The sequence below is a fragment of the Hetaerina americana genome, unplaced genomic scaffold (assembly GCF_022747635.1).
Source record: "Hetaerina americana unplaced genomic scaffold, ioHetAmer1.1.p SCAF_9, whole genome shotgun sequence".
Taxonomy (NCBI): Eukaryota; Metazoa; Arthropoda; class Insecta; order Odonata; family Calopterygidae; genus Hetaerina; species Hetaerina americana.
This window is the reverse complement of record NW_027287538.1, coordinates 2,454,386-2,479,847: the sequence shown is the minus strand read 5'-3', so window position 1 is coordinate 2,479,847 and position 25,462 is coordinate 2,454,386. Positions and strand designations below refer to the sequence as shown.

At 38.8% G+C, this 25,462-nt stretch overlaps 2 protein-coding genes across 2 annotated transcripts in view; one reads left to right on the top strand and one right to left on the bottom strand.

Moving 5' to 3' along the window:
• Positions 1–271: 271 nt before the first annotated feature.
• Positions 272–16,105, bottom strand: LOC139698904 (CCA tRNA nucleotidyltransferase 1, mitochondrial). The gene is made up of 10 exons (XM_071597856.1): positions 15,814–16,105; positions 15,557–15,741; positions 15,309–15,474; positions 11,660–11,777; positions 10,192–10,318; positions 5,180–5,373; positions 1,211–1,323; positions 780–883; positions 535–707; positions 272–446 (listed from the first exon to the last, which is right to left on the bottom strand). Exons 1-10 carry the CDS (start codon positions 15,883–15,885, stop codon positions 289–291), a joined length of 1,410 nt encoding a protein of 469 aa, XP_071453957.1. The 5' UTR covers positions 15,886–16,105; the 3' UTR covers positions 272–288.
• A 1,842-nt stretch (positions 16,106–17,947) lies between these two features.
• Rlip (Ral interacting protein) overlaps positions 17,948–25,462 on the top strand; it is a 45,538-nt gene continuing 38,023 nt past the window's right edge. Inside the window, exons 1-3 of the mRNA XM_071598014.1 lie at positions 17,948–18,088; positions 18,307–18,395; positions 20,686–20,839. Coding sequence (XP_071454115.1) covers positions 18,311–18,395; positions 20,686–20,839 — 239 coding nt within the window. The 5' untranslated portion in view covers positions 17,948–18,088; positions 18,307–18,310. The remainder of the gene's footprint in view (positions 18,089–18,306; positions 18,396–20,685; positions 20,840–25,462) is intronic.

Below are 25,462 nucleotides of genomic sequence, written 5' to 3'. Positions count from 1 at the left end.
GTTAACAGTTGGTTACCTTATACCTTGACATGCTCAACTGTTCTGAACTACGGACAGGTCAATGCTGTGGCTTGCCCAGTTCTGATAGATTAATTAGCATTTAGAAAACCTTATCACAGAACACAAGCATAAAATTACTAACAATCTCAATGCTGACTCAACAATAACACCCAAAGCATACTTTTCACTTCTGAGAGCAGCCCATTCAGAAGAGGATGTTTCTTACCACACAGGCCTGATACCTTGCATATAAAAGACAAACTGAACACTATTAACAGAATAATTAATTTATTGCTTCTCTTTCTCTGAAAGTGTATTCAAATTCATTTCCAGTTCATTGATAACCTGTGGAAGTTGCTCCAATAATTCTTCTTTGGTGCTTTGGAAATCACTTTCAATCCAATATTCTTTTAGTTTGCTGACGATTGGGCCCAATTTTTTCCCACCTGTAAATTGGACAATCGATCAGATCAATGAGGCCATTATCATAAGTGCTAACACAGGGTGAAAGGTCACCTGGGCCGCTTCACAAACCTGGGGCTCCCTTCTCTATGAGCATATTCCCCCCAATAGGAAATTTGGGCAATTTCCACTGGTCAAATTCTTCCAGGGTGGGTATATTCCCTTTATACTTGAGGAGCTCCTTTATCCATTCTCTCACATCATTCTGCTTGAACTTGGTGACAACAAGCATTGTTTGGTATTGCCTGAAAAATCCATTCAAGATAAACATTTTAAGAAAGGAAAGAGCATGGCATTGAAAAAAAATATGCAATTACCTGAGAGGATTTGATTGTTCTTTGAGATCACGATAATTAACAATGAAGAGTCCCAGATCGCGCTCATAGGATGACAATTTGATACGTGAATGGAATCTGTACAACTGCAAAGAAAAATTAAATCCTGTATTTTCATTTTCCATTTACATAAAATAATAATTTATGGGAGCTGATTAATATTAACTTTAAACTCCTCAATGACTTTGACTCACAGGAATAAACGCATTCTCATCATGCATAATAGTAAGAATTCCTTAAAAAATTGTGGTTTCCCAAAACGATATAAAGCACAACACTTATGAAACAAATTAAAACGATTTTTTGTAGAATTATAGATCGTTTTGCATTCACCATTAGAACAGTAATTTTTACAAAGTGAGGGTTGGCAATCAGCGACCAACTTAAATAGGTTAAGCAATGGAAACCATTACCTCTTCTTCTGATAACAGAAGAGAAGCCACCAAAGTCATAGCTTGCAGTTTATAATTTCTTGATCTGCCCCACAGCTCCATTAACTCCGTCTTGTTGGGTTCATTGGGGAGTCCTATAAAAACATACACAGAACATATGACACATTACAATTAGTCTCTTTGACATTGGACAGCACATTAATTATGCAGAGCGAAGTAAAGGCAATTACGAGGCACATTTATAAGGTATGGACTGTTAGCTTATATTTAAATATTGGCGCTTTCGAACACAGTTTTACCCCTGCAGTGCCATCTACTGATTCATTGAGGATCTATAGCAGCATTTGTTTTGTTTTAAAAGTCGTTTCCTTGTCCGTGCATTCAAACAACAATGTCCGTGACAATCGTTGATCCCACCAACTGTGAAGTGCGTTGTTCTGTCATACGATTCTTGTATGCAAAAGGATTGTCGGCTGCTGAAATTCATCGGGAGTTATGCTTAGTTTATGGACCTACAGTTATGAGCGAAGGAAAGGTTGGACAATGGTGCCGTGATTTTAAAAATGGACGAACAGATGTCCATGACGAAGAGCGAAGTGGCAGGCCCAGTATTCTGACCGATGAAATTGTTTCGCAAGTGGTGCAAAAACTGCGATGTTATTGTCAATTGACGATTAATGGCCTGGCTGAACAATTTCCTCAACTTGGACTCACTACTGTCTACAATATTGTCAAGGAAGGCCTTGGATACCACAAATTGTGTGCAAGGTGGGTACCGAAACACTGCTGCCAAAGCCAATAAGAAAATTCAAGATTTTCATTGAGAACTCCTTGACCACCCATCGTACAGACCTGTCCTTGAACCTAGCGACTACTTCCTCTTCTTGCACATGAAACAGTGGCTCGGTGGACAACGTTTCGAAACCGAAGAGGAACTCAAGAATGGCGTTAATGTCAATCTGTTCAACTCTCAGGCGGCGAGCTTCTATGATCTGAGGGGTTGAAGAAGCTGGTGCAGCGGTACAATAGCGGACTTAGAAGTGAACGGTGATTATGTAGAGAAGTGAAGTAGGTTGGTAGCTGACTAAAAGTGCCAATAAAATGTGTTTCATATGAGTATACTTTTCCCTGAGACCGAACGGCCCTTACTTTATGAACATACCTTGTAAATTTTGTGGCTTTGATATTATGCTGGCATGAAATGTCCACCTCATCAAAAATAAAACTTCTTCTTCCTTCATTTGCCGGCCCACATTTCTAACACTCTTCTGGGAAGGTAGTAATCTATAGAGTACTTTATTTATTGAGTCAATAGAACTTAGTCATTACTCAGCTCTACGTACCAACAAGTAACCATGCAGTTTCCCAAAAACAAGTAGAATAAACCTGGAGAAAAATGTATGGTAGACCAAAGTTCAAGTTGCTAAAATTTGTTATACGAGATCCCTTAAGTATTGACATGCCAATTCCAGTGCCTCCGCCAGTTGTGGTATGCTTCCTGGAAGACATCAGCAGGACGCTCGTTCAGGCACCTCCTCACGGCCTCTTTGACATGATTCAGTGGTGCAAAATGAATGGTACTCAAAGGGGGTTTGGGTTGAACTCAAAGACCCATGTCTCGTTGCCAGTTACCACCTATTTTAAAAAATTCCGGTCACATGCTCAGAGGTCCAAGGCAAGATTGCCATGCAAGAAGTCATCAAACAGCACCTTGGGGACTGTCTTGGAACACCATTCTCTTGGCTAAATATTTTGTAAGAATGCAATGCACTGTGGTTTTCTGAATATTGCTCTCTTCTGCTAACATCCTGACATTTGGGGCTCAATCAGAATAGAGAATGTGTCTCACTTTTTGCAAATTTTCATCACACCGTGCTGTTGATGGATGTCCTGGGCATCCATTTTTGTGTCTCCTAACAAAACACAACAACCTATTCTATTACAAGCCCCTCTTCATTGCTGTATACTTCCTCCCTTCTTTACATCCAACATCCCTATTTTATTCCTGCCCTTTCCTCATTTGCCTAACATTCTCCCCTCTATTGCATCCTTCAACATCCCACTTCAAAATTCTTTGCATCCATTTCTCCTGACTCCTTAGGATTTCTCCCAACAAACCCCTCTCCTCCCCCACCATACCCTTCCTCATTTGTTTTCCTTTCAGTCCACTTCACCTTCTCCATTCTTCTCCACACCCACATTTCAAAAGCCTCCAGTCTACGTCTATCCTCCTACTTCAATGACCACGTTTCCGCGCAGTACGTAGCTACGCTCCATATCAAAGTTTTTACGAGTCTTTTCTTAACTTGCTTACTCAACTTCCCTGTCATCAACTCCCTCCTCCTTGTGAAAGCCTCTTTGCCTAGCGCAATTCTTCTCCTTGCGTCCGTCCTTACTACTTTGACCGCGTTGGTCCAAAACACTTTCAAGATACGTAAACTGTTCTACCTGCTCTAGTTTTTGCCCTCCTATTGTAATGTTTAGCTTAACCTTTTTCTTTCTAGAAAATTGCATAACCTTTGTTTTATTAATATTGATTCTCATCCCATACCTGTCGCACTGAATTTCCAATTCACTCAGCAATGCTTGCAACCCCTTGGCTCACTGACCAACTAAAGCTTGGTCATCAGCAAACCTAACTGATATTACAAATTCCCCTCCGACTTTCATTCCTACCTCCAGTTCTTCCAATACCTCTTTGATCATTTCCTCTAATTACAGATTGAGTAGCAACGGTGATAATGGGCAGCCCTGCCTTACACCTCTTCCTAACACTGCCCATCCGGACTACCTATTCCCCAATCACACCTGAGCAGTCTGAGACATGTACAGGTTGCGGATTAGCCTCCTATCTATTCCTAATTTCTGCAACATACTCAGTAGTTTTTTCCAGTTCACTCTATCAAATGCTTTTTCGAAATCTACAAAACAGATAATAGCATCCTGATAGTATCCTCTCTATTAGTGACCTCATTACTGCAATGGCATCACGCGTACCTCTCCCCTTCCTAAACCCAAACTGATCATCCCCTTAATAATCATTTTGCCCTTCTCTTCATCCTTCTGTTGATGATCCTGAGGACCACTTTAGATGCAGCCAAAATTAAACTCACACATATTGTTCTATAGTCCACACATGACTTGGCAAATACCTTTTTTGGAATAAGAACTAACACTGATCTCTTACAGTTTTCCGGACTAATTCCTCTCTCATATATGCGATGAATATACATTACCCCCTGGAATATTCAAGATTCGCAATACTTTTTGGTCAGACCTCGTATTTGATTTTTTTTGTGGCATTAGGTTGGTACTTATGTCTCTCATTTATGCCAAAAAGTTCGGGCACTTTGAATGTTCAGTTAATTGTTGATAGCTGTTTCGCTTGGACATATTTTGGCTTGTCTTCGATTTTTGCCCGTCCCACAAAATGGATAGAAGAATCTGTATTAAATTTTGTGTGAAAAACGAAATTAAGTGCGCGGAAGCATTCCGAATGTTAACCGTGGCATATGAAGAAGCTACCTTAGACCGAAGCAACGTAGGCTACGCTACAATTGCCGAGATAAAGGCCGCATCGAAGGAGGAGCTGAACAAGATGACAAAAAATGATTTGTTGAAGTGCTACGAGGATTGGGAAAACGTTGGACCAAGTGTAAAATGTCTAATGGGGATTACTTGGAAAGGGGAAAAAATGGATATTCATAAATGAAGAAATAATTTTTGAGAAAATACAAAGCCACGATACTTTTTGAACATACCTCGGAATTTGTACTGCTCGCCACCATTAGGGTGCGTAGCAGGGGGATTAAACACGGATATGCTTTCAAAGAAACAATGCCACTCCTCTTTTCCTCATGGATACCTTCACCCCATTACATCATTACATAGCATTTTCGGTGGCAAAAAATGTCTGTTTAATGTCTGTCTATATAATAAATTTTGCTGCGATGGAACTGGTTAATGATAAAGTATAACTACTGCAAATACCTATGTATGGAGATATTCCAATGTCCAGCATTGTGCACATTATTTCAGCAGCATAGTTGCCCGTCAGTATCTTCTTCAACTCCGACCAAATTCTTTCACCAGAAATCCTGTTTAAACCTTCCAAGTTTTCTTTAATAGCCGACAAAATCTCCTCTTCGTGATTGCAGGGCCCAGAGGCAATGCGCCCATAAAACCTTTAGGAAATAAAATGAAAACTCCTATAGCCGGAGTAGGTTAGCATTCACCACTCATCCCACAATGAAGACAAATTCCTTTTATGATGGTTTGCAAGAAAAGGAATTCCAGGACAGTGACCAACCACAACCTCTCAACCGGAAGACCCTTCCGTGGAGAGGTTGGTGGGAATGTTACTTCCAGGCCAGCGACCAACTATAGACACACACACACTCTACCCAAATGGGATCCTTCACAGGGTTAAAGGGACTCCGCTAAGGATACCAGGATTCATGAACACATACGCCCTATCCGTGACTATTTGCGGAAATAAATTCCACACCAGGGACCAACACAGCACTGACAGACTCACGAGCACTCAGGAAAACACTCACTCACACATTTAAAAAGGGCCTCACTACTGGGCAAATATTACTCGAATAGAGCAACGTGAAGAGAGCAGAGCAAACGGGGAAAGACGAGGGTGTGGGTCGGATTCACCCATTTCAGCCACATGGTGGCCCTACTCAGCGATCTGAAGGAAAATGGTCAGGCACAACACAACAGAAGGTTGTCAGTGAATCAGGAAGCAGGCAAACTTTCAATATATACCGTAAACTAAAGAGGGGAGTAGATGCAAAGGCTAAAATTATAGAAACCAATAACATTAAATGGGGGAGGACAGGGGGAAAATGAGGTGAATTTAAGAGGGGAAATTTGAGGGGGCGGTCAAAGTAAAAGTAAAGGAACCAATGACCGTGAGGGGGGAGGCATTGCAGTTGCCTAGGGGAGGGGGGGGGGGTGGAGGAAGGAAGTGAGGTGATTTCAGAGGGAAACATTAAAACAATACAGAATTTGAAAATACTTATTTTAAAATAGAGAAAAGTGATGAGTAAGGAATCAGTCCGTTGTTGCTATTCATAACGTTCATTTTTTTTGTGGATGAAGAGACTTCCATTGGCATCAAGTAAATAATCTGTTGTTTGATGGATGAAATGATGATTGTTTTCAGAGGTTTCATGTCCTGTGTTGAGCAAGTGTTGAGCAATGCTGCGTTTATACGGTCAGTTAGATTTAAAACGGGCCTTGAATCTCGTCTTACTGATACTATGAATTTATCCCACTGAGGACACATCACACGAGGAACATAATATTTGGTAAATTCCTGATTTATTTACTGTGTCCATCTTGTATTTTGTGTTCCCCAACAAATGTTTAAGTTTATTATTGTTATGGGAAAAATTTTTTTAATTAACTGTACCAAATATCTTATTCAGACCTTGGGTCAAATTAGGACGGTCAGGAAGTTTAATGGAGTGCAAGGGGGGGTCGCTGGTGGAATCCTCAATGAGTCTCTTAAAGTTGTGTTTTTTTCAATATATTATCTATTATAGACCAATTAAAGCTGTTTTGTATCGCAATGCATTTAATATTCTTCAACTCTTTCAAATAATTCCTTTTATTAAGCGGGACATTAACTAGTCTGTAGACTAGTGTATGAAAAGAAGTGAGTTCGTCACTGTTGGAAACCAAGGAATCACGGTGAATGCAGTGGTCTGTGTGTGTAAGTTTACGGTACACGCCATGGGTGCGTCTGTCATTATTCCCAATTAAAAGAAGATTGAGAAAAGGGAGTTGGTTATAATTTTCCATTTTGTCGGTGAAATACTGTGGTAAAATTATCAATAGTATTTAGGAGCTCAAAATATTCCAACTCTATGTGAGAGGGAACGAGCAAAAATTGAAATTGGAATCTTTTATAGAATATTCAATTCTCCAAATATATCAACCTTAACTCGTATTTTCATTCTTAGGACTAAAGGTTTGCTCTGATTAATCCATCATCATTTCCTTTGAATAACTGGCCAAGATATTTAAACTAACAAAGAAATAATTTGTCCTACTAACCACAGCATCCTTGGAAGTCAGCCCCTAACCCATTACCCTGCCTCCCTCAGCCATAGGAACTTACAAAAATCTATTGAATCTTTTCAATTTACTCCCTTTCAAAATTTCCAAGGGACTATGAATGCAATTGGTTGGGCACTTTAAAAGGCAGCAGCAAGTTGAAAGGAATTACAAGTTGTAGCAGTTGTAGGGGAGGCGAGTGACAGCTGAGGTCATTTGCGCCATCAGGGATGGATGGGAAAGATGGAAGGGTGGAGAGAGAAACCCAGCGTCGGTATTAGCTTACTCTTTTAACAAAAGGTGCCTAGGGACCATATACCCTAACGTCCCATCCGACGGATGGTGGGCTCACTCAAAGTGCTCCCCACAAAGCACTTCTCGTAGTTAGGGATCGTGATACCACTGACAAATATCTGCTGGCACCAGGATTCAAACCCGGGCCCTTTTGATGGGAAGTTAGTAGGTTAGCCAGCGCACTGCATCCCTATCCCCACCAGAGTTACGAGGGGTCATTAAAAAGGAAAAAGGATGCTTTCAAGAAAGGGCAAGCAAATCAAGATGATAACTAACTGCATAGAACACAAAAAGAAACAAAATAGCTAGCGAAAAGAAAAGGGTAAAGCATTTAGAGCTCCGTTTGAACACCTGGACACAAAGGGTGGAGAAAAAGGGAACTAAAGAATAGAGAAGACCTGAGAGCAATGGACGAGAGGCATTTCCCACATTAAATGCATCAAAAACTGGATAAAAGAGTTTCAGTTAAAGATAATGACATGAAAAACAGATGGAAAGAATATTTTGAAGAACCCATCAACGATGAAAACCCTGAAGAACCTACTCTTGAAATAGGATCAAATACATGGATAATTAATGGGAATGTTCAGCTAAAGGACTCTTAGAAGCAATAATGCAGATGAAAAGAAGGAACGCCATTGACTTTGATAGGACACCTATGGACCCACAAGGGAGAACAAGAGATAGGAATGGGCGACACAATTGTTTAAGGAGATGGTGAGAAAAGGATCAGTACGAAACAATTGGAGGAAAAGCAACTTCTATTTTCAGGCAAAAAAAAAAGATAAAATTGCAGCAATTATAGGAAAACTAAATTAATGTCACATTCGACAAAACTCTGGGAGAAGGTAACAGAAAGAAGTGTAATGAGAGGGACCAGAGTAACTGAAAATCAATTTCACTTTAAGCCAAATATAAGTATAATGGATGCAAGGAAAGAAAGATTTGTATTCATTATTCATAGACTTCAGCAGGCAGGATCATAATTGCATACCAAAAGAAGAACTGAGGTTGGCCCTCAAAGGGTGGTTCCAAGAGAAGGTGGGAAGATTGTGTATTGAAGAACATGAGGGTGAGAGAGTGGCGTGAGAAGATGCCACACTAAGAAAAGTTTGGATGAGAGCCGACCGCAACTATGGGAAAAGCCTATGCCGAAGAAGGGATCACAAGTCATTGGGGGAAAAATGCCATCCCTAACTTTAAGGAATGCTTATGTGAGGGGTCGAATACATTAACAAGTGTACCATATGTTTATTCTTGAATTGAATCAACATGGGTTGTAAAATACTACTTAAAAAATCCAAGAGATGGTCTCTCATCTCTCACTATACTGCGGTTAAGGTTTCAGCTATATCCATCAAGTGGTTTTCTTTTCACAGTTGATTGAAACAACAAACTTTGTAAAGGAAAATGGAAGAAATGAGTTTCGTGCTGCAGAGAAATAGATCTACTGAAATAGATCAAAGCAGAGTTGGATGAAATTCATGGCACATCTGCTCCTGTGTTTTCGATTGTTTACAATTGGGTGAATGAGTTTAAACGTGGTCATACACCAACTAGAGATGAACATCCTTTAGAACATCCAGTGGAAGTGACTTCCTCTGAAATAATTGACAAAATCTACGATATAGTTTTGATTGATCGACCAATCAAAGTTCGTGAAATAGTTGAGGCCCCAGGCAAGCGTATCACAAAGAGCTGTGCTTGAAAAAATGGTTGTGGAATCAATATCTGCGAGATGGGAGCTGAGTTTGCTCCCAGTGGAGAATGAATGCAATCCAGCAGTCGATTTGGGGGCTGGTTTGGCGCTTTTTCTGTCATAATCCTGACTAGTTTCTGGCTTGGTTCACAACCGAGGACAAAACATGGATACACCACTACACTCAAGAGACAAGGGAACAGTTAAAACAGAGGGTTTCTAAAGACAATCCGGCTCTAAAGAAGGCTAAGACAGTGAAATTGGATGACAGGGAGATGACCACAGTTTTTTTGGGAAGCACGCAGAATTATCTCAGAACGTCGATTGCTTGCACAAAGGAAACACATTGGATGGAGAGCATTACTCATCATTATTGCACCGGTCGAGTGAAGAAATCAAGAGAGACGTTTGTCCTCATTTGGGAAAGAAATAATTCTCTTCCATTGAGACGATGCATGGGTGCAAACATTGGCACAATTTCGATGGCAAAAATTATGGAATTAAAGTTCGAACAGTAAACATCCATCGTATTCACCAGATTCCGGGACCAATAAGTTTTAATACCAAACTGAAAAAACTGCAAAGCAGAAAACAATTCACACTGAACAAGGAGGTCATTGCCAACAAAGAATTGCCTATTTTAGGGACCTTCTGAAACACTAGATTTTGGACAGCTCAAAAGTGTTGGAGAAACACTGGGAAAAGTGAAACTGAGAGAAGATTATGTTAAAAAATTATGAGCATCCACCCAAAATAATTGCTTCCCAATCTTTTTCTTAGGACTTACAAAATGACCCACACACATACAGTATTTAACATAAAGCATCACTCTGCTGCATTTTTACCTTTCGGACTGATTCTATTACATGTATTTCGACCGTTAAGATAACAAATGATATAATACATACATACACACATCTAAGATATCAGACCTCACCTGAAGTACCTCAAAATTCTTAGGTAATCTTCTTGTATTCGTGTTCTTGCATCACCAACAAAGGTAATCCGCTTCTTCATGAGATCTTCATATCCATGAAAGTAATCATAAACAGTTCCATCTAAACCTGCAATTCAAAATATATTGTTTTATTAGGTGGTACCATATGATAAATATGTACAAGAAATCATTCTTTGGTAGTTGACCAATTTAGCTATAGTTTAGTTATAGTTGGACACAGAGTGCACCATTGAACATTTCCCCGCCTTTCGGAATGAAACAACCTGATATCCAACGGAACAACATGCCCCTCTTCATCTCTGTATACTTCCTTCCTCCATTCACCCCGTCCAACATCCCTATCCTATTCCTGCCCTTTCCTCTTTTGCCTAACATTCTCACCTCTATTACAGTCTTCAACATCCCCTTGCCGGTCAATACACCCTTCATCCATTTTTCCTGCCTCCATAAGATTTCTCCCAGCAAACCACTCTCCTCCCATTTCACCATAACTAGCACTTTATCATTTGTTTTCCTTTCGGTCCATTTGACCTTCCCTGTTTTTCTCCAAACCCACATTTCAGAAGCCAAGTCAAGAGTGTCTGCTTGCAAAGATGTTCAGCAATGCGTTGAAGAAAACCCTGACTTTCTTGACAGTCCCGACTCGGCACCACCAGACTACTATTCCTATTCCCAAAAGTGAAATCCTCCCTCAAAGGACACCACCATGGGACCCTGTAAGTGCCCTAAAAGAAGCTTGCACGCGTACCCTTAAGGACCTTCTGCCTACCAGGGTGCCTTGGAGTTGTGGAAATACCGCTGGTAATAGTGTCGATGCTCAAGGAATGTACTTTGAAGAATTTTGAGCCATTCTAAAACTATCTGAAATACATTTGTTATCTCCGGCGTAACTTTATGGAATTTGCATTACATATTGAAAAGAAATTATTGAATTTGTAATTCCAAACACTTTATTTAAAATACTGGAGGACCAACTGATGATGATGTTCAATTTCAAAACCTGGGTCGTGTTTTCAAATAAAGTGTATGGAATTACAAAGTCAATAATTTCATTTCATTTTTACATCTGAAATACATCTATTTTTCAGAAAAATTTCCAAATACTTTTGAAACAAACCAGGCATGCAAGTATGCTGGGCAATCTACAAAGTATTTCGTCAGCTTTACACTACATTTGAAGATAGCATTCATCTTAAAGTCAAACGCACTGTTTAAATTCATCAGTGGACATGTCATAGGAACCATGCACACACCTGAATTTGGAATAAATAATAATTTACATTATCACGTGAATGCCTCTGAGACATCAATTGAGCTCCATTCACCCAGAGATTCAGCTTGATTCTACAGAGGATTACGGATTAAGAATAAAGCATCATGGCAATTTGAAACCATTAAGTCCAATGAAAAAGATTAAAGGTGCTTCGTGTGAGAGGAGAAGAATTACCCAAGAACATGGAATTGATAGTCAAATCCCTTCGGTTTGCATCCAATTTCCAGTCGGTGGTGAATTTCACTTGCGCATGCCTCCCATCCGTGACTTCATCAATCCGCAAAGTGGTGACCTGTAACGAATCAAAACGCTTTGCTGGGAATGACACGAGCAAGAAAGTGTGCAAGGCCTTTTCCCTTAATGACTTAATCAAAAGAAACTGACAAACTTACAGGAATTTTATGCAGTTTCCATTTTAAAAAGAATGAGTTATGGATGATTTTAAACTTAAATACTTTCAATAAATGTACACCCAAAAATGGACAAAGGCAAAAACTTTTTATCTCCAAAAGTGAAGGATGATAGATAAAGCAACTGTAATTCATCATGAATTCATGATTTCTGCGGAATATAATGTCACTAGATATTACTTACATAATAAAACTTTGACTTGAATCAACAATGAGATCCATGTTAGAGTCTGAATCATAAAAAATATGCTTCAAAAACTTTGAGGACCATTAAAGTCAAGTTAAACTAAGATGCATATCTTGAACATTGCTACCATTTTAAAAGCCAACCGTAAAAACCAACAAATTTTATGAAAATACTCTTATGGTGAGCAACCGTGAGTTAATGCTGTAAATCATTTTTGTCCCTTATTTTAATTAAAAATCGATTAAAATAACAAATTTAAATTGGGCTCAACAGGAACCACATGTTGTGACAAAATACCTTAAGAGGGTGTCTCAGGAGCTAAACTGGCTAAAGCACTCGGCAGGACATTTAGGGATTCGGGTTCCAATCCAAGTCGAGGTGAATGATTTTTACACACGGAAATTGTTGCATTGGAATGCACATTTAGCGGATGACTCGGTTAAAAGTTACTGTCACGGCATCTGCAATTTCTTGGAAGGACTATTCAGAACGTGATGAAAGATGTTTTTCTTAACCTTGAGCAAGGAGAAAAGTAAATCATGGCGGAAAGGATAGAGGTCACCATTTCAGTTTAAAGCCTTGTTTCAGTCATTTCCAGTTTATCAGGATGCACTTCAGGTCAGTGGCAGTAATCTGGAGGTTTCATTTACTGCCTCCATTGGGTTACAGAATATGTCAGTGGCAAATATTGCACAGTAGATTCTAATGCTCGCAGAGATTAGGTGAAAATTATTGATCTGACAATAAGACAATATTGGAATGTTGCAAAATAAAGCAGTGATCCATGCGGTAAAGAGTGAGAAAAATTAGAGGGAATGCTTTGATTGTCAGTGGGTTGCCTCACAAACTACCTTCCTAATTGTGCAAAGCTTGCCTAGAAAAAGATCTTTGCTGCAGGACCGGGAATTTGAGATTGAGCGAGACCAGATACAGAACTTGTTCCAAATCAGACAGGCATACAAGGTCTGTCCCAAAAGTAGTAGGACTGAGTCGATTAAAGAAAATATATCTATTGCCAGAATTGATGATACATTCACAACTCGAAAATTCTTCAGAGTAACACCCTTGTGCGCTGCCAAAGGGTTTTCCACACCCCGTATGCCTTCTGGGAAGCACTGCCTGGAATGCTACCAAGCTCCTGGCCTGTTGTGACGCTTCCACTGATCCTAGGTGGTGACGTCCTCTCAACATGGATTTGAGGCGGGGAAGAGGAAGAAGTCTGGTGGGACATTGTTTAAAAATATTAGGATCCTCACTCTTCTTCAGATGGTCGAGAAGCTCTCGGAAGATCCATGTGCAAGTTCCCTCTTGTTCGTCAGAGAGCACCTAACTCCCCCCACACGCCCTTTCTGCCCCCACACAACCTTTCTCATGCCCATGTGTCCGCTCACAAGTTGATGCACACCACTTTCAGGTATGCCAAGTTCATCGGAAACTATACCAACACTTAATCTGCGATTCCTGCCCAACCAAGTCTTCACCCTCGCAAGATTTTCATCACTATTTTGCCACAAAGGGCATCCAGAACGTTCAGCATCTTAAACATCTCCACCATCGCACAAAAAATTGTGCCACTAAAAAACACCCCTTCTACCAATGGTATTACCACCATAAGAATCCGCCTTGGGCAGCCTCTCGAGTCTCTCTCCTGGTTTTCCCCAGTTTCATGCAAAATTCGATGGCATGGCGCTGTCCCAATAACAGATTTTTGACGGAGCATAACGAGGCCATGTTACAGAGGTTTTGCAAACAAACGATCCTAACTCCACAAAGGTTGGGAGCTGAATGCCAGCGGCCTCCAACTTTTCCCGAGACCCCCTTCCCACGAACCCAGCCAGAGAAACCATCCGTCCGTCCATCTGGGAAAAAATAAGTCATACTTCTTTCGGGACGGACCTCGTTACCCGTTTTCTGAATGCATTAGGAGAGAGAGAAAGAAAGTTAGTGATCTATTCCATACGTATTAACGATATTTAAATGAAGGTGAACTTAAAATTCTATGACTGATGTTTGGCCCTTCAATGCTGTCCAACATGATATTGCGTCCACAGGAATCTTTACACCAGCTAGGGGTTGCCATAATATTGAATACAAAGGTAGTAAGAAGCATAGTCAACATAGAGCAAGCAACGGTAAGAATACTATTTGTAGAAGTAAAAGCAGAACCAACAAACTTTGTCATTGTTCAGGTATACATGCCACTGAGAAATCATATGGAGGAAAAAGTCGATAGGATATACAATTTCATATTATATTTATATTATACCTCATATTATGGCCAGGCATAGATTTAGGAACAGCATAATTAATTTGCAAGTTTCCTGGGAGTGAATGTAGATTCAGAGGATTATTTATTAATAAGGAGGTGGAGCATCTGATCCAACAAGATACAGTAGGGGAGGCGGTTTAGGTAATGGAATGTAGAAGCATCAAATGAATTGACAAGAAAGAAGTATCAGCAGGCTGTAGAGAAAATCATGGATGACGGCAAAGAGGAAAAAGGAATTCTTAGCTAGGGAAATGGAAAATCCATCCACAATTCTGGGAATGAAAACATCACAAATATATGAAGCTTATTTTTTTAAGTTAGGTCTGTTTACAGTACTCTGTCCTTGCCCGGGAGTTCTCAACATAACATCCCTGCGTCCAGTAGACGGTTGCTGTAACTACCAAAATACTGATGCAGTAGTATTTTCTTTGCTAACATTACATTGACTTAGAATACTTATCTATCAATACTGGGAAGAATGCTGTCATGTTATATCTACAATTGTGAATCTACTTCTCGGGACACCCATGTCACATCCTCAGGCATTCGCTAGCAGTGCTACTGTCAATTCCGGGCAGATATCTCTACCTTACTGTTTTGGCAACCTATATCAGATAAATCCTTGTAATCTGTATCATATGTTTCATAAGTGTATTTTTTTGTATCTGTGACGCCGCAAAGTTAGGTTATTGGAACTATTGTTGTCTCTCTCCATTGACGTCGATCAATTATCATTTAAATGATAAAAAGCATATTAGTACCATTACAATTTGAACTGAGAACTCCATTTTACAGCCCGTATAGGTACACGAAAAAAATTTCAGCCTCCCACATGATTCTCTGAATATGATGCAAAAACGCTATCGTTTTTTATTAAGAACCGATTCTGCTTTTTTATTGACCGATAACTATACCAAAAATACCTATTAAGTTTATTTCCGAACACACAGCATTTACCTCAAAGTTTTCTTTATTGTTGATCCTTGGGGTGATGGTGCCATGTTTTTCTCCATTCATATTAATTAATCTAACATTTTCAGCAGCAAACATGGCTTTCATTTCCTGTGGCGTGGCTGTAGTAGCAAAGTCAAGATCATTAGGTACTTTTCCACCGAGTAAATCCCTGAAAGTGATGATAAAGTGCCATGTATTATACAGTCAAACACTTTATAGTGCGTCATATATTTCTTAAAGTGAAATATCACCTGACAGCACCACCTGCGATTCGAATTTCATATCCATATTTGCTGAAAATCTTAGCTAAATCTTCCAATTCAGGAGTAAATATTGACTTAAACTCAGTTGAGTCCAACTTCATTTTCACGCAGTGACACCTTGCGTTAGCTTTGAAGTACAAGGGGTTAATGCCTCTGTTTGGAGGCTCATTACTCTGCAGATAGTTAATAAAAATTTTTACAACTATGACCCAAATTGCACAACACCAGGAAGGTCACTCACGTACCAGTGCTTTATGCCCAAAAACCCTAATGATCCTTAATACACTACGTGGGCGACAACATATGACCATAACCATTATACACCAAAGGTTTATAATGGTGACAACACTTCAACAGAAACGAAAAGAAAACAATCAGCTGCGTTCATCTTAAAGACAATCAAATTAAATTATAGAAGTCGAAGTAAAAAATAGCAGAGGATTCGGTTGATAGAACAGTCTTATCAACAATATATCTTAACTTTTTCGACCGAGTCAAAATAATTTTCTCTTGACAAACCACCTTTGAAATCGAAACAGGTCGCCATATGTTATGGTTTTGTTATTCGGAACCAAGTGAAGGCTGAATAAAGACGTAAAGCAAGGGGTGATAAGAGTTAAAGGAAAAGATCTTGTGCTGCCCTCGATGTACAGTTGACAGTTCCCAATAGTAACGCCCATCGCGCTGTTCCAAAGTAAATGCCGATCACCACACAAATATTTGGCGAGGAATGATAAATCGTTTGTTTACATATTATACAGTGCACATTAATACAAAGTTATGTTACCTGTCCCTTTTTACCTCAGTTATGAATTTAAGTCGTTTTATAAATGTTAATATTCATATTGACTATGATATAGTCACAATTTCTCCTACCGTGAGAATGATGTGTACTCATTCAAAGTTGGTCCAAAATTAAAACATTTCTAAAAGTCGACGACGACATGCCTTGCCGTTTTATCAAGCGACTTCATTTTTCAGAGGTCGCCTAGTTGGGCTTATGCTGTGTCACAATATTTAGTTCCTATATCTTCTTGGAGCACCACCAGCGTCGTCGCATTGCCTTCTTTTTATTTATTTAATTATTTTTTTCGTATTTTTTAGGAGTGTAACATTATTTGGTCTTTTATTTTTGTCATAGGGGCCTATTTTATTTTGTTTGGTGTATGTCATAGCCCCATTAGTGTTTTCTTTTAATTTATCAAAGTATATGTTACACTTTGTCATTAAGAATTCTGAAAGTTTTTCTATGTTTGATTTTTGGTATACCATCTCGTTTTCTTCCCAGGGGGCGACCAAAAGCCAGCCTCAGCGTCTTCCTTTCTGTACTATTTAAATTATCCATTAGGGAGCTACTGACTAGTCCCGTCCACGCAGGTGCTGCGTAGGTCAATACTGGTCTTATTACTGTCGAGTATATTAGTATTTTTATGTCTCGAGGGATGGCGTTTTGTCTGAGAATCGGTGCCAATTGCGACCTTAAAGCGGCCGCCTTATCTCGTATCTGTTTAGAATGTATTTTGAAGTTCAGTCTGTCATCTATGTCCACTCCTAAATATTTGATGCTTTTACTCCATTCCATAGGTTGTTGTCCAATCCTGATAAATTCGCAAGATATATTAGGTGATTTTGGGTGGGCGAAGAGTATTGCTTCGGTTTTTTTTGTGTGTATCTGCAATTTCCATTTTCTGTACCATGATGTTATCTCGTCCAATGCGTCTCGTGCTCTTTCTTTGACTGAGTTGATATTTTTCCCTTTTACTAGGATTGCGGCATCGTCAGCGTAGAGGGTAGTTATACTTCGGCAGTCATTTCTATGTATTGGGAAGTCGGCTGTGTATATGTTAAATAGCAGTGGGCCTAATATGGATTCTTGTGGGACACCAGCTTTGGCAGTTGTACTGTCGCTTATTTCTTCTCCCCATTTAACTTTAAATGTCCTTCCGTCTAAGCTGGAATTTTATTAAAGCTTCATATTTCATCTCGGTGTTCTCACAACACGGGTAACACAAATGATTCTAAACACATTATTCATTTTGTTACTTATCCTTATATCTATTATATTTTAGAATTCGCAAAATAAAGAACACCAAAATTCTTCAAAACAACTTGGACATTTGTAACCCATCAAAAAAAATGCGATGCAAGAGTGATAAAATGACAATGTGATTTCATATTATTCCGTAATATGATGACATTCCAACACCTTGGACATATCATTACAGAAATATCCTATAGATCGTTTTATACTTATGCGCCCCCTGCAGGGAAAGCTAAGCACGCGATGCATCAACATATACCGAAGCGCCATTCTCAACTCTAGACCCTCTGACATGTACAGACACAAAACATGCGAGAAGCGAATGTTAGATTCGCCAAAACACAGATGACGGTTTTGACTTCGATGAATTTTTCAGTCAGGTTAATAGTATGGTCTACCAAAAAGTCTGGTGGTTTACAATAACGGAATACTGCTTCACCAGATAGTGTTGCCAGTTGCTCTAGGCGTCAGCTAAAATTGTAAGTTACGAACTAATCTTTTCATTTGATGTCCTGTTTATTGTCGGCGATGGCTCAGTCGTTTATTCACATAAATCCATCTTTTGCAGAGGTGTTAACCAACAAAAATTTACCATTTCAAAGTAGAAATAACGCATATTTCTCTCTTAGTATTCGTATGGAAAATGCCGAATGTATTCCTCCATGCTTAAAATTTGTTATTTTCATGTTAAATCTAGGCCCATGGAGTTCGAAAGTCCAGATGTTGAAAAGGATTTTCCTGGACTTTATGCCTCTGAATCCGGGAAGAAAAGCAATGAGAGTGATTGTAAGTAATAGGATGAACTTCGCGGACTCAGCGCCAGTAAATCATACCCATACTGTATCAGAGGTCGAATGAAATATTCATCCTCTATAGAGTTGTCCATGGTTCCTGATTTTAAGAACAATTTATCGTGCAACCAACATTACTGTTTACACCAGACCTTTTTTATTACTTCATACAGCTCAAGCGTATTACAATGGATTCATATAAAGAAATGAATTCTATACTGCGTGTTAAAGACAGGATAAAGCCGAAGGAATATTTCATATTTAAAAGGAAATGTTGAGGAAAGAGGAGATTGGGGATTTAATGTATTAAAAATTAAACAACTCATTTTTACCAAAAGCTCTGAGATTGAAAAGTAGGTTTAGCCAATTGGGCTCGTATATTCCATTTGCAACGAGGAGTAAATTTGTATCACAATTGTAGTCGTAAATTGGATGAGTAGCAATGATATGCTAGGTGGATTTTTAAGCTGAAGATTTTTGGGTTAAGTAGAAAGATTGCTGTAAGCTGTATATATGTATAAAAACTCGTGAGGCAAGAAGAATCAGACATTATTTCTGAAACAACTGGAAAATCAGGAACATTCATTGATAAAACGAGGGCAAGTGAAAGATTTTTTGGCATCAGCGTGTCCCACTATACCTTAATTTTTTAACTTGTTTATGACAGCCTTCAGTCCTATTCTTAAGGTGGTTCTGCCACGAAGTGAATTTTGATTCTTATCTGGTGTTGATTACAAGGGTCTTGGAATTTTAAAGAAAATGGAGTGGCTGCAATGGAAAGGATGTTAGGCTAGCGTACAGATTGGAAGTGCATTGATCAATTCATATCATTCTGTATATTGTTAATCAAAATTTAGAAGGAAGTGCAAAAATGATAATTTCATCGATTAAAAGCGGTATTAATACGACTACTTAGGAAGAAGGGACCTAATGAACTCAATTTCGCCCGAATAAAGACATTTATGCATCTATCTATTGAGAAATTTTAAGTAGACAGAGAAATTTGACAAATTCGTTAAAAATCTAAAATCTTGTGGTAAATATGGACTGACTGTGTCAGGATTATAACTTAGTATTTCCGTGTTAGCAAAAATATTCCCAAACCGGAAAATATTTTTCAAATCCTTTATTGAAATCTCTGGAAGTATAGGCATTTTGATGTAGTGACAGGAATCACTATATTTGATGAAATACAAGATGTACTTTTCTCCAAAATAATGGCTCAAGTCATTCCCAGGCCTTATATGCAATGGATTGTAAAAACTGTATTCCTGAATCTGGCCACCCGAAGTGGGACAGTCGAACACCCCCGTTCATTTATGTGCTGTTGAATTAGGTGAATGCTATAATCCATTGGAATCAGATGGTAAAATACACTCTCAATGTAGCTCCCTTAACATTAAATAACATGGGTGCAATGTGCCTATTCTAGTTGAAAATAAAGTAGGTGTCCGATTTCTCAATGTTTCCGGTGAAGAACCCGGTTTGGAATGAAAAATCTGTTGAATATGGCGTTCACAGAAGAGACAAATGCTCTAGACTTCAGTCTTAGAAAAAAATCGTTAAGAAAGATCTTCTGGTCCTGAAAGATGGATCCAATAAAAATAAAATAATATCCTAAATTATTGAAGAAACTTCTGAGAAAGTCACCAGTACAATTTCATTTTATCTGAGCAAAAGATCTTCCATGTCAAAGATGGCACGATTAATAATTCAAGGTGATGAAGCAACAATAGGTTACATAAATTTAACTAAAACTGTTGGATCATGTGTTCATTTACGGAGTAAATCAGCTTTCCTTGTAAACATGTTCAGTTGTAATGGAGGCTGTTCAATCCTCTGGTGTGGTTACCATGGTGATTAAAATTTGACAAGAAAAAATTTATTGCATCTTGGAAAAAGGGAAGGCAGGAAATAAAGATGAAAGGCGTATTGATCGGCAGTGGGATGTTGAAGACTGTAATTGAGGGGAGAATGTTAGGCGAACGAGGAAAGGGCAGGAACAGGATAGGGATGTTGGACGGGATGAAGGGAGGAAGGAAGTGCTTAGAGATGAAGAGGGACCTGATATAGAGTAGAATGTTGAGTTGTGTAATTTTAGGAGACACAAAGAGTTTTATTCAATATTTTGTGCCCATCCGAAACCTACCTTCACCGATAGATTACTTATAATAAGTTAATTACATTTGAAACACATATCCACCTTCTAAGCTAGGTGATTACCCAGAAGAATGTTATTTTTTTAATGAAGGACTCCACTTATTAATTCTTTTCTTTCATTACAGTTAGTGACGTGGAAGGCAAGGATAAACCCTCCAAAAAAGAAATCCTCATTGGGAAGCGTAGCAAGGAAAAGAAGGAGTCCAAGAAAGATCGTGGATATGCAGCGTTGGAAGGTGAAAGCTCTCCAGAGGAGGAGATAACAGATGCAGAACTCAAGTGAGTCTCATGTCCATTGCTTCTAACTACTGCATTAAACTAGCTTATGTTTAAAGTGAGTCTCTTAGTTTTCTGTTTCAGGTTTTTGAGTTTGTTGGAGGAAATATTATACGTGTTGTTTGTACATCTATGCTAGTATTGCAATACACAGTATATTTCTGTAGACATTCATCCTTCAGGGCTCAAAATTATATCCACATTCTGGAAATCATCAATGGCAGTTTAGCAGGGCATGTTGTTCTGCCATGTTGCTTCTCCTTGCAAGGCATTTTATTTATAACTTGCTCTGGTCCTTAGAGACTGAGCCATTGAATAATCTAATTCTCAGTGATTTTCCGATGGAAAAATGTTTCATAAATTAAAATTTCATGGTTGTTCTTCAGGGTTTAGGGGTAAATGAAAATTTTATGGTGCAATAATACAAAGAAATCCATTAATGTTACCAAAGCAATATATCTCTGCACCATGACCCAAGTCCACTTGTAACTTGAGAAGTCCGCTAGTCACAGAGGTGCTGTTTTCACGAGATGCCTTCAAATGTTGCTCAGATTTACCCATTTTCATTCTAATGTTTATCAAATATCCATTAATACATTAGGAGGGATCATTTTATCTATTTAAAGTATGTCGAGGAAATTTTAACTATGCAATGTGAAATAATTATTGAAATGATTTGTTTCTTTCGATGCTCTAATGCAAAGATTGCATTCGGCCGATGATGTTTTTATCATTGTTTTTGGTCCATGGTGCGAAAGATTAGAAATTGTTTTCATTTCGAGTGAGAATTGGTGAGCATGGCATATGCAATGGTCTGACGTATGTTCTGTAAAAAACCTGGACCTTCGCAAAATTATCATGAAATTATTCCTTTTTGAAACCCTTGATGCTGTAATCAATTCTGGATTTGAAACTAATCGGTTCATTTGCAGCAACTCGGGTGTTGTTATTAATCACACCATTTTGATAAACAGTTTGGAACTGCGAAGATGCAAGCAACTTTGAATTCCGTCAATATAGGTAATACATTCTTGTTTTCTTGCCTTTATGTGGCATTTTCATTTGCTTTTGTTTGTCTTCCTTCTAACATTTCACCAATTAATTTATTTGGCATAATGTTATGCTCTATTGTTTAATTTTAATATCTTAAACTGTTCTTGGCTTCCCATTAAACAGCTGTTTTATGCTGTTGGTTTCATAGCAATAGAAAATTGGAAAATTTCTTTCAATATTTAAACTCGATCCATATTTCCATGAATTTCATCGCAGAGGGGAGACTTAAGAAATTATCTCAACCTCTCCATTGCTTTTCGTGAGGGAATATGTGTGTTCGATATATGCAGGAAACCTTCATTCCCAGATCAGGTGATTTCCTCAAATTCTTGCGACCTGCTCACTATAAACTAATCAGTTTCCACTCAATGATAAACAGACTTATCAACACCCCTATACCCAAATCTAATTTTTACCTTGAACTGAAAGCAATTAAATGCATTGCTGTGATGGATGGCTGCAGCAAGGACCCAATCAGCACTGCACCGCAGAAGAAAAGGGCATGGTGGGCCACCAATGCAGAACTGACCGTGGCAACTGGAAAATTGTGTAAAATCCTCTCCATTAATCACACATCATACAGCATAGGGTCAGGATGCAATCCCAAAGGACAATTTCAGGGCCTCTTTTTACACCTCCATCAACTTGGCGAAACTGGTACATAAAAATAGAGATGATTTGGGGTAATAGCCTGTCCAAGCGATATATCCAAGAGAATGGAGTACCTCGGGGCACGTATTAGGGGTCATGCATTTTGCAATGGATAACACAGTGCATTGTATTTGAGCGCCAGTGGTGGGCACCCTTTTTATGGATGACCTCCAGATTAGGTGCTACAATGAGGCAAGCTCACATGACTACATAGATTTGGTGGAATGGTCAAACAACGCTGGGTTTTGGTTCTCAAACAAAAGAAAACAAAACTGATGCCCATGATAGGATTATGTAGAAAGTATCCTTCATACATTTTGGTGGAAATTTTGTGCCAGTCATTGAGTCTATTACATTCCTTGGGTTGGTGTTCAGCCAATGAGGGGCAGTCAGGATCAGCTCCGTCTTGAGTTAGCTCTCGGAATTCAGTGCTCTATCGTTGGATTCAAAGGAATGTTCTCACGTGTAAAATATACAGCAAAATTTTATCGATGACTTCTCACCCATGTTTTGCTACCGTTTTTCAACCTCCGTTTTCAGATTTATTTCCATGATGCCTAATTCCTATGAAAGAAATTGGAATTTGTATTAATGATTTCCTGGTGGAAGTGGATTTAACATTGCTGCAAATTAGAACTGGAGGGCACTCCAGGTGTCCAACATTATAATTCCTCCATCCAGGTCTCACCAACTTCACCAATGTTATAGGATTTCACACCGATTGTTCTCAATTGGCAGGTGGAACTTTTTGCACCATAACTTCCTCTTATCATGGCACTATTAAAGTAAAACTGCATCAGCCTTTTTCATTTTCACCATTGAGCTATTTTGTGATCAAATTCATCTCATTCAAAATCCACTGCTACTTATCGAGGTGCTTTTCCTCCCTGCTTATTCATGTACTGCATTGCAATCCATTTTTTGAGTTGTTCCTTCTTTAACCCTCATGGTCCAGGAGATTTAGTCAACTTTCTCTGGCTTAGAAGGTTGGAATGCCAAAATGTCATTCATGTGGGTTCCAGGGAATGCTGGAAATGCGGATAGCATGCAAAAGATGAACTGACTAAATGGCATTTATTTACAATTTCAATCTGTATTGGCCCAAGAATTGAAACTTCAGCTAAAGAGCGTATCAGTTGCCAGGTGGAGTTACAAGGAGCATAGGAGGGTGGAGAGTGTGGCTGAAATGCTAGAAACGCTGGGCTGGGAACCTCTAGAAACTAGAAGGAAAGTAAGCAGACTTTGTGGAATGTTCCGAATTCTGAAGGGGGAGAAAGCTTGGGCAGATCTTAGGAAAGAGGCGGGGAACCCAAATTTTATAGGCAGAAATGATCACAAATTTAAGGTAAAATGCCGGGCACAGAGAACAAATAAAAAAAAATTTTCTTTTCTAAACAGAACAATTGTTGAGTGGAACACCTTACCTGCAAAAATATTCGAGCCCTTTCCTAATAGAGTGTATACTTTTAAGAATAGATGTAAGGCATATATGTAATAATTTGATTGATGTGTGGTGTAATGTATTATATGTAATAGCTTAATTTTATTTTTAATTTATCTTTTTTTTCTTGCTGATTAATGGCTGTAAATGGGATGGGGATTCACTTGTTTTGTCATAGAGATTTTGTGTTTTGAAGTCTGGTTTTATGTACTATCTTTTGCAATTATTTGGGACTTGTGTGCCACCTGACAATGTCTATTAGCACATGTGTATTTTTAATAATAAATAATAATAAACAACATGGCATGCGCTAAACAGCAAGCCTTATCCTGGAACCCAGGGAGTCTCGCTTTCGACAACTTCCGTCAGGCGGCAGCTGGAAGAGGTTGTCATCATGTGTAAAAGCTGCGCCCCGACTCGTTAGGGAGGAGGTTGCTTTGAGGAGGATTCCTAAATGATAGGCGGCTAATAAAGTCTAAGGTGGTTCAGTTTGGACACCCTATGCTCTAGCACTACCATCTATGTATGTAGTTAAGAATAAGGTATGAACAGATGATGTCCAAATGTAAATATTTTGATACTTGAGATAGCTTGTGCAATCATTTGTGTGCTATTGCGAAACTGCATGATGGTTTTTGCTTAATCCCGGATTCCCTTCATAATTCACGCGACAGTCTTTTGTTAAAGATTTTCATTTCTTTCTTTTAATTAGTAAAGATTTTTAGTATTAGTTTTGTATCCTTTTTCTCTTATCAGACTATATTTAACTCTTAATATATTATCTGTTTTTTATATTTTGCTTTCATTATTAGGTCGGATAGTATTGCATTTCAATATTTCTAAACTTTTTATCTTATTTATATATTTTACCCTAGGGTAATTCTTCGGCGATTAATCCTTGTCAGTAATTGTTTTAAGATATGTTTTTTGTCGTGTGTAGTTCATTTATATTTATACAGATACAGACATTTAATGCAAAATGTTTCATATTTTAAGTTTAGCTTAATATCAATTTTATATTTATCCTAGAAAGTCTTGTATTACCTCTTAAGTCTTTTAAAGTCTTTTCGGCACTTATTCATTTTTGTTGGTTTTATTACATTGAGGGCTTATGTAGTGAAACGGTGGGTCGCGGTATTCTAGCGGTTAGAGGGTGGGACTGCTGACCGGAGGGTTCCGGGTTCGATTCCCGGGCAAGGCACTCTGGGCACCTGCAGCTCCACCCAAGCTAAAGTGATTTTTTCGGGTACCAGGTCTTCCTGGGAAACCATAACTGACACAGGGAAAGGAACTGGCCCCCCTACCCTGATGTGTGAATTTCACACACCGTATAGGGCTTAGTACTGGGTGAACTCTGCCATCACCTACTAAACCGACCTTCGGGTTGATTACTGTGTTTATGGTTTTTATGGTAGTGAAACGGTGACTTCATTGCAAAGATCTGGCAAACGAACTATGATTACCCAGCTGGATTCATGCAG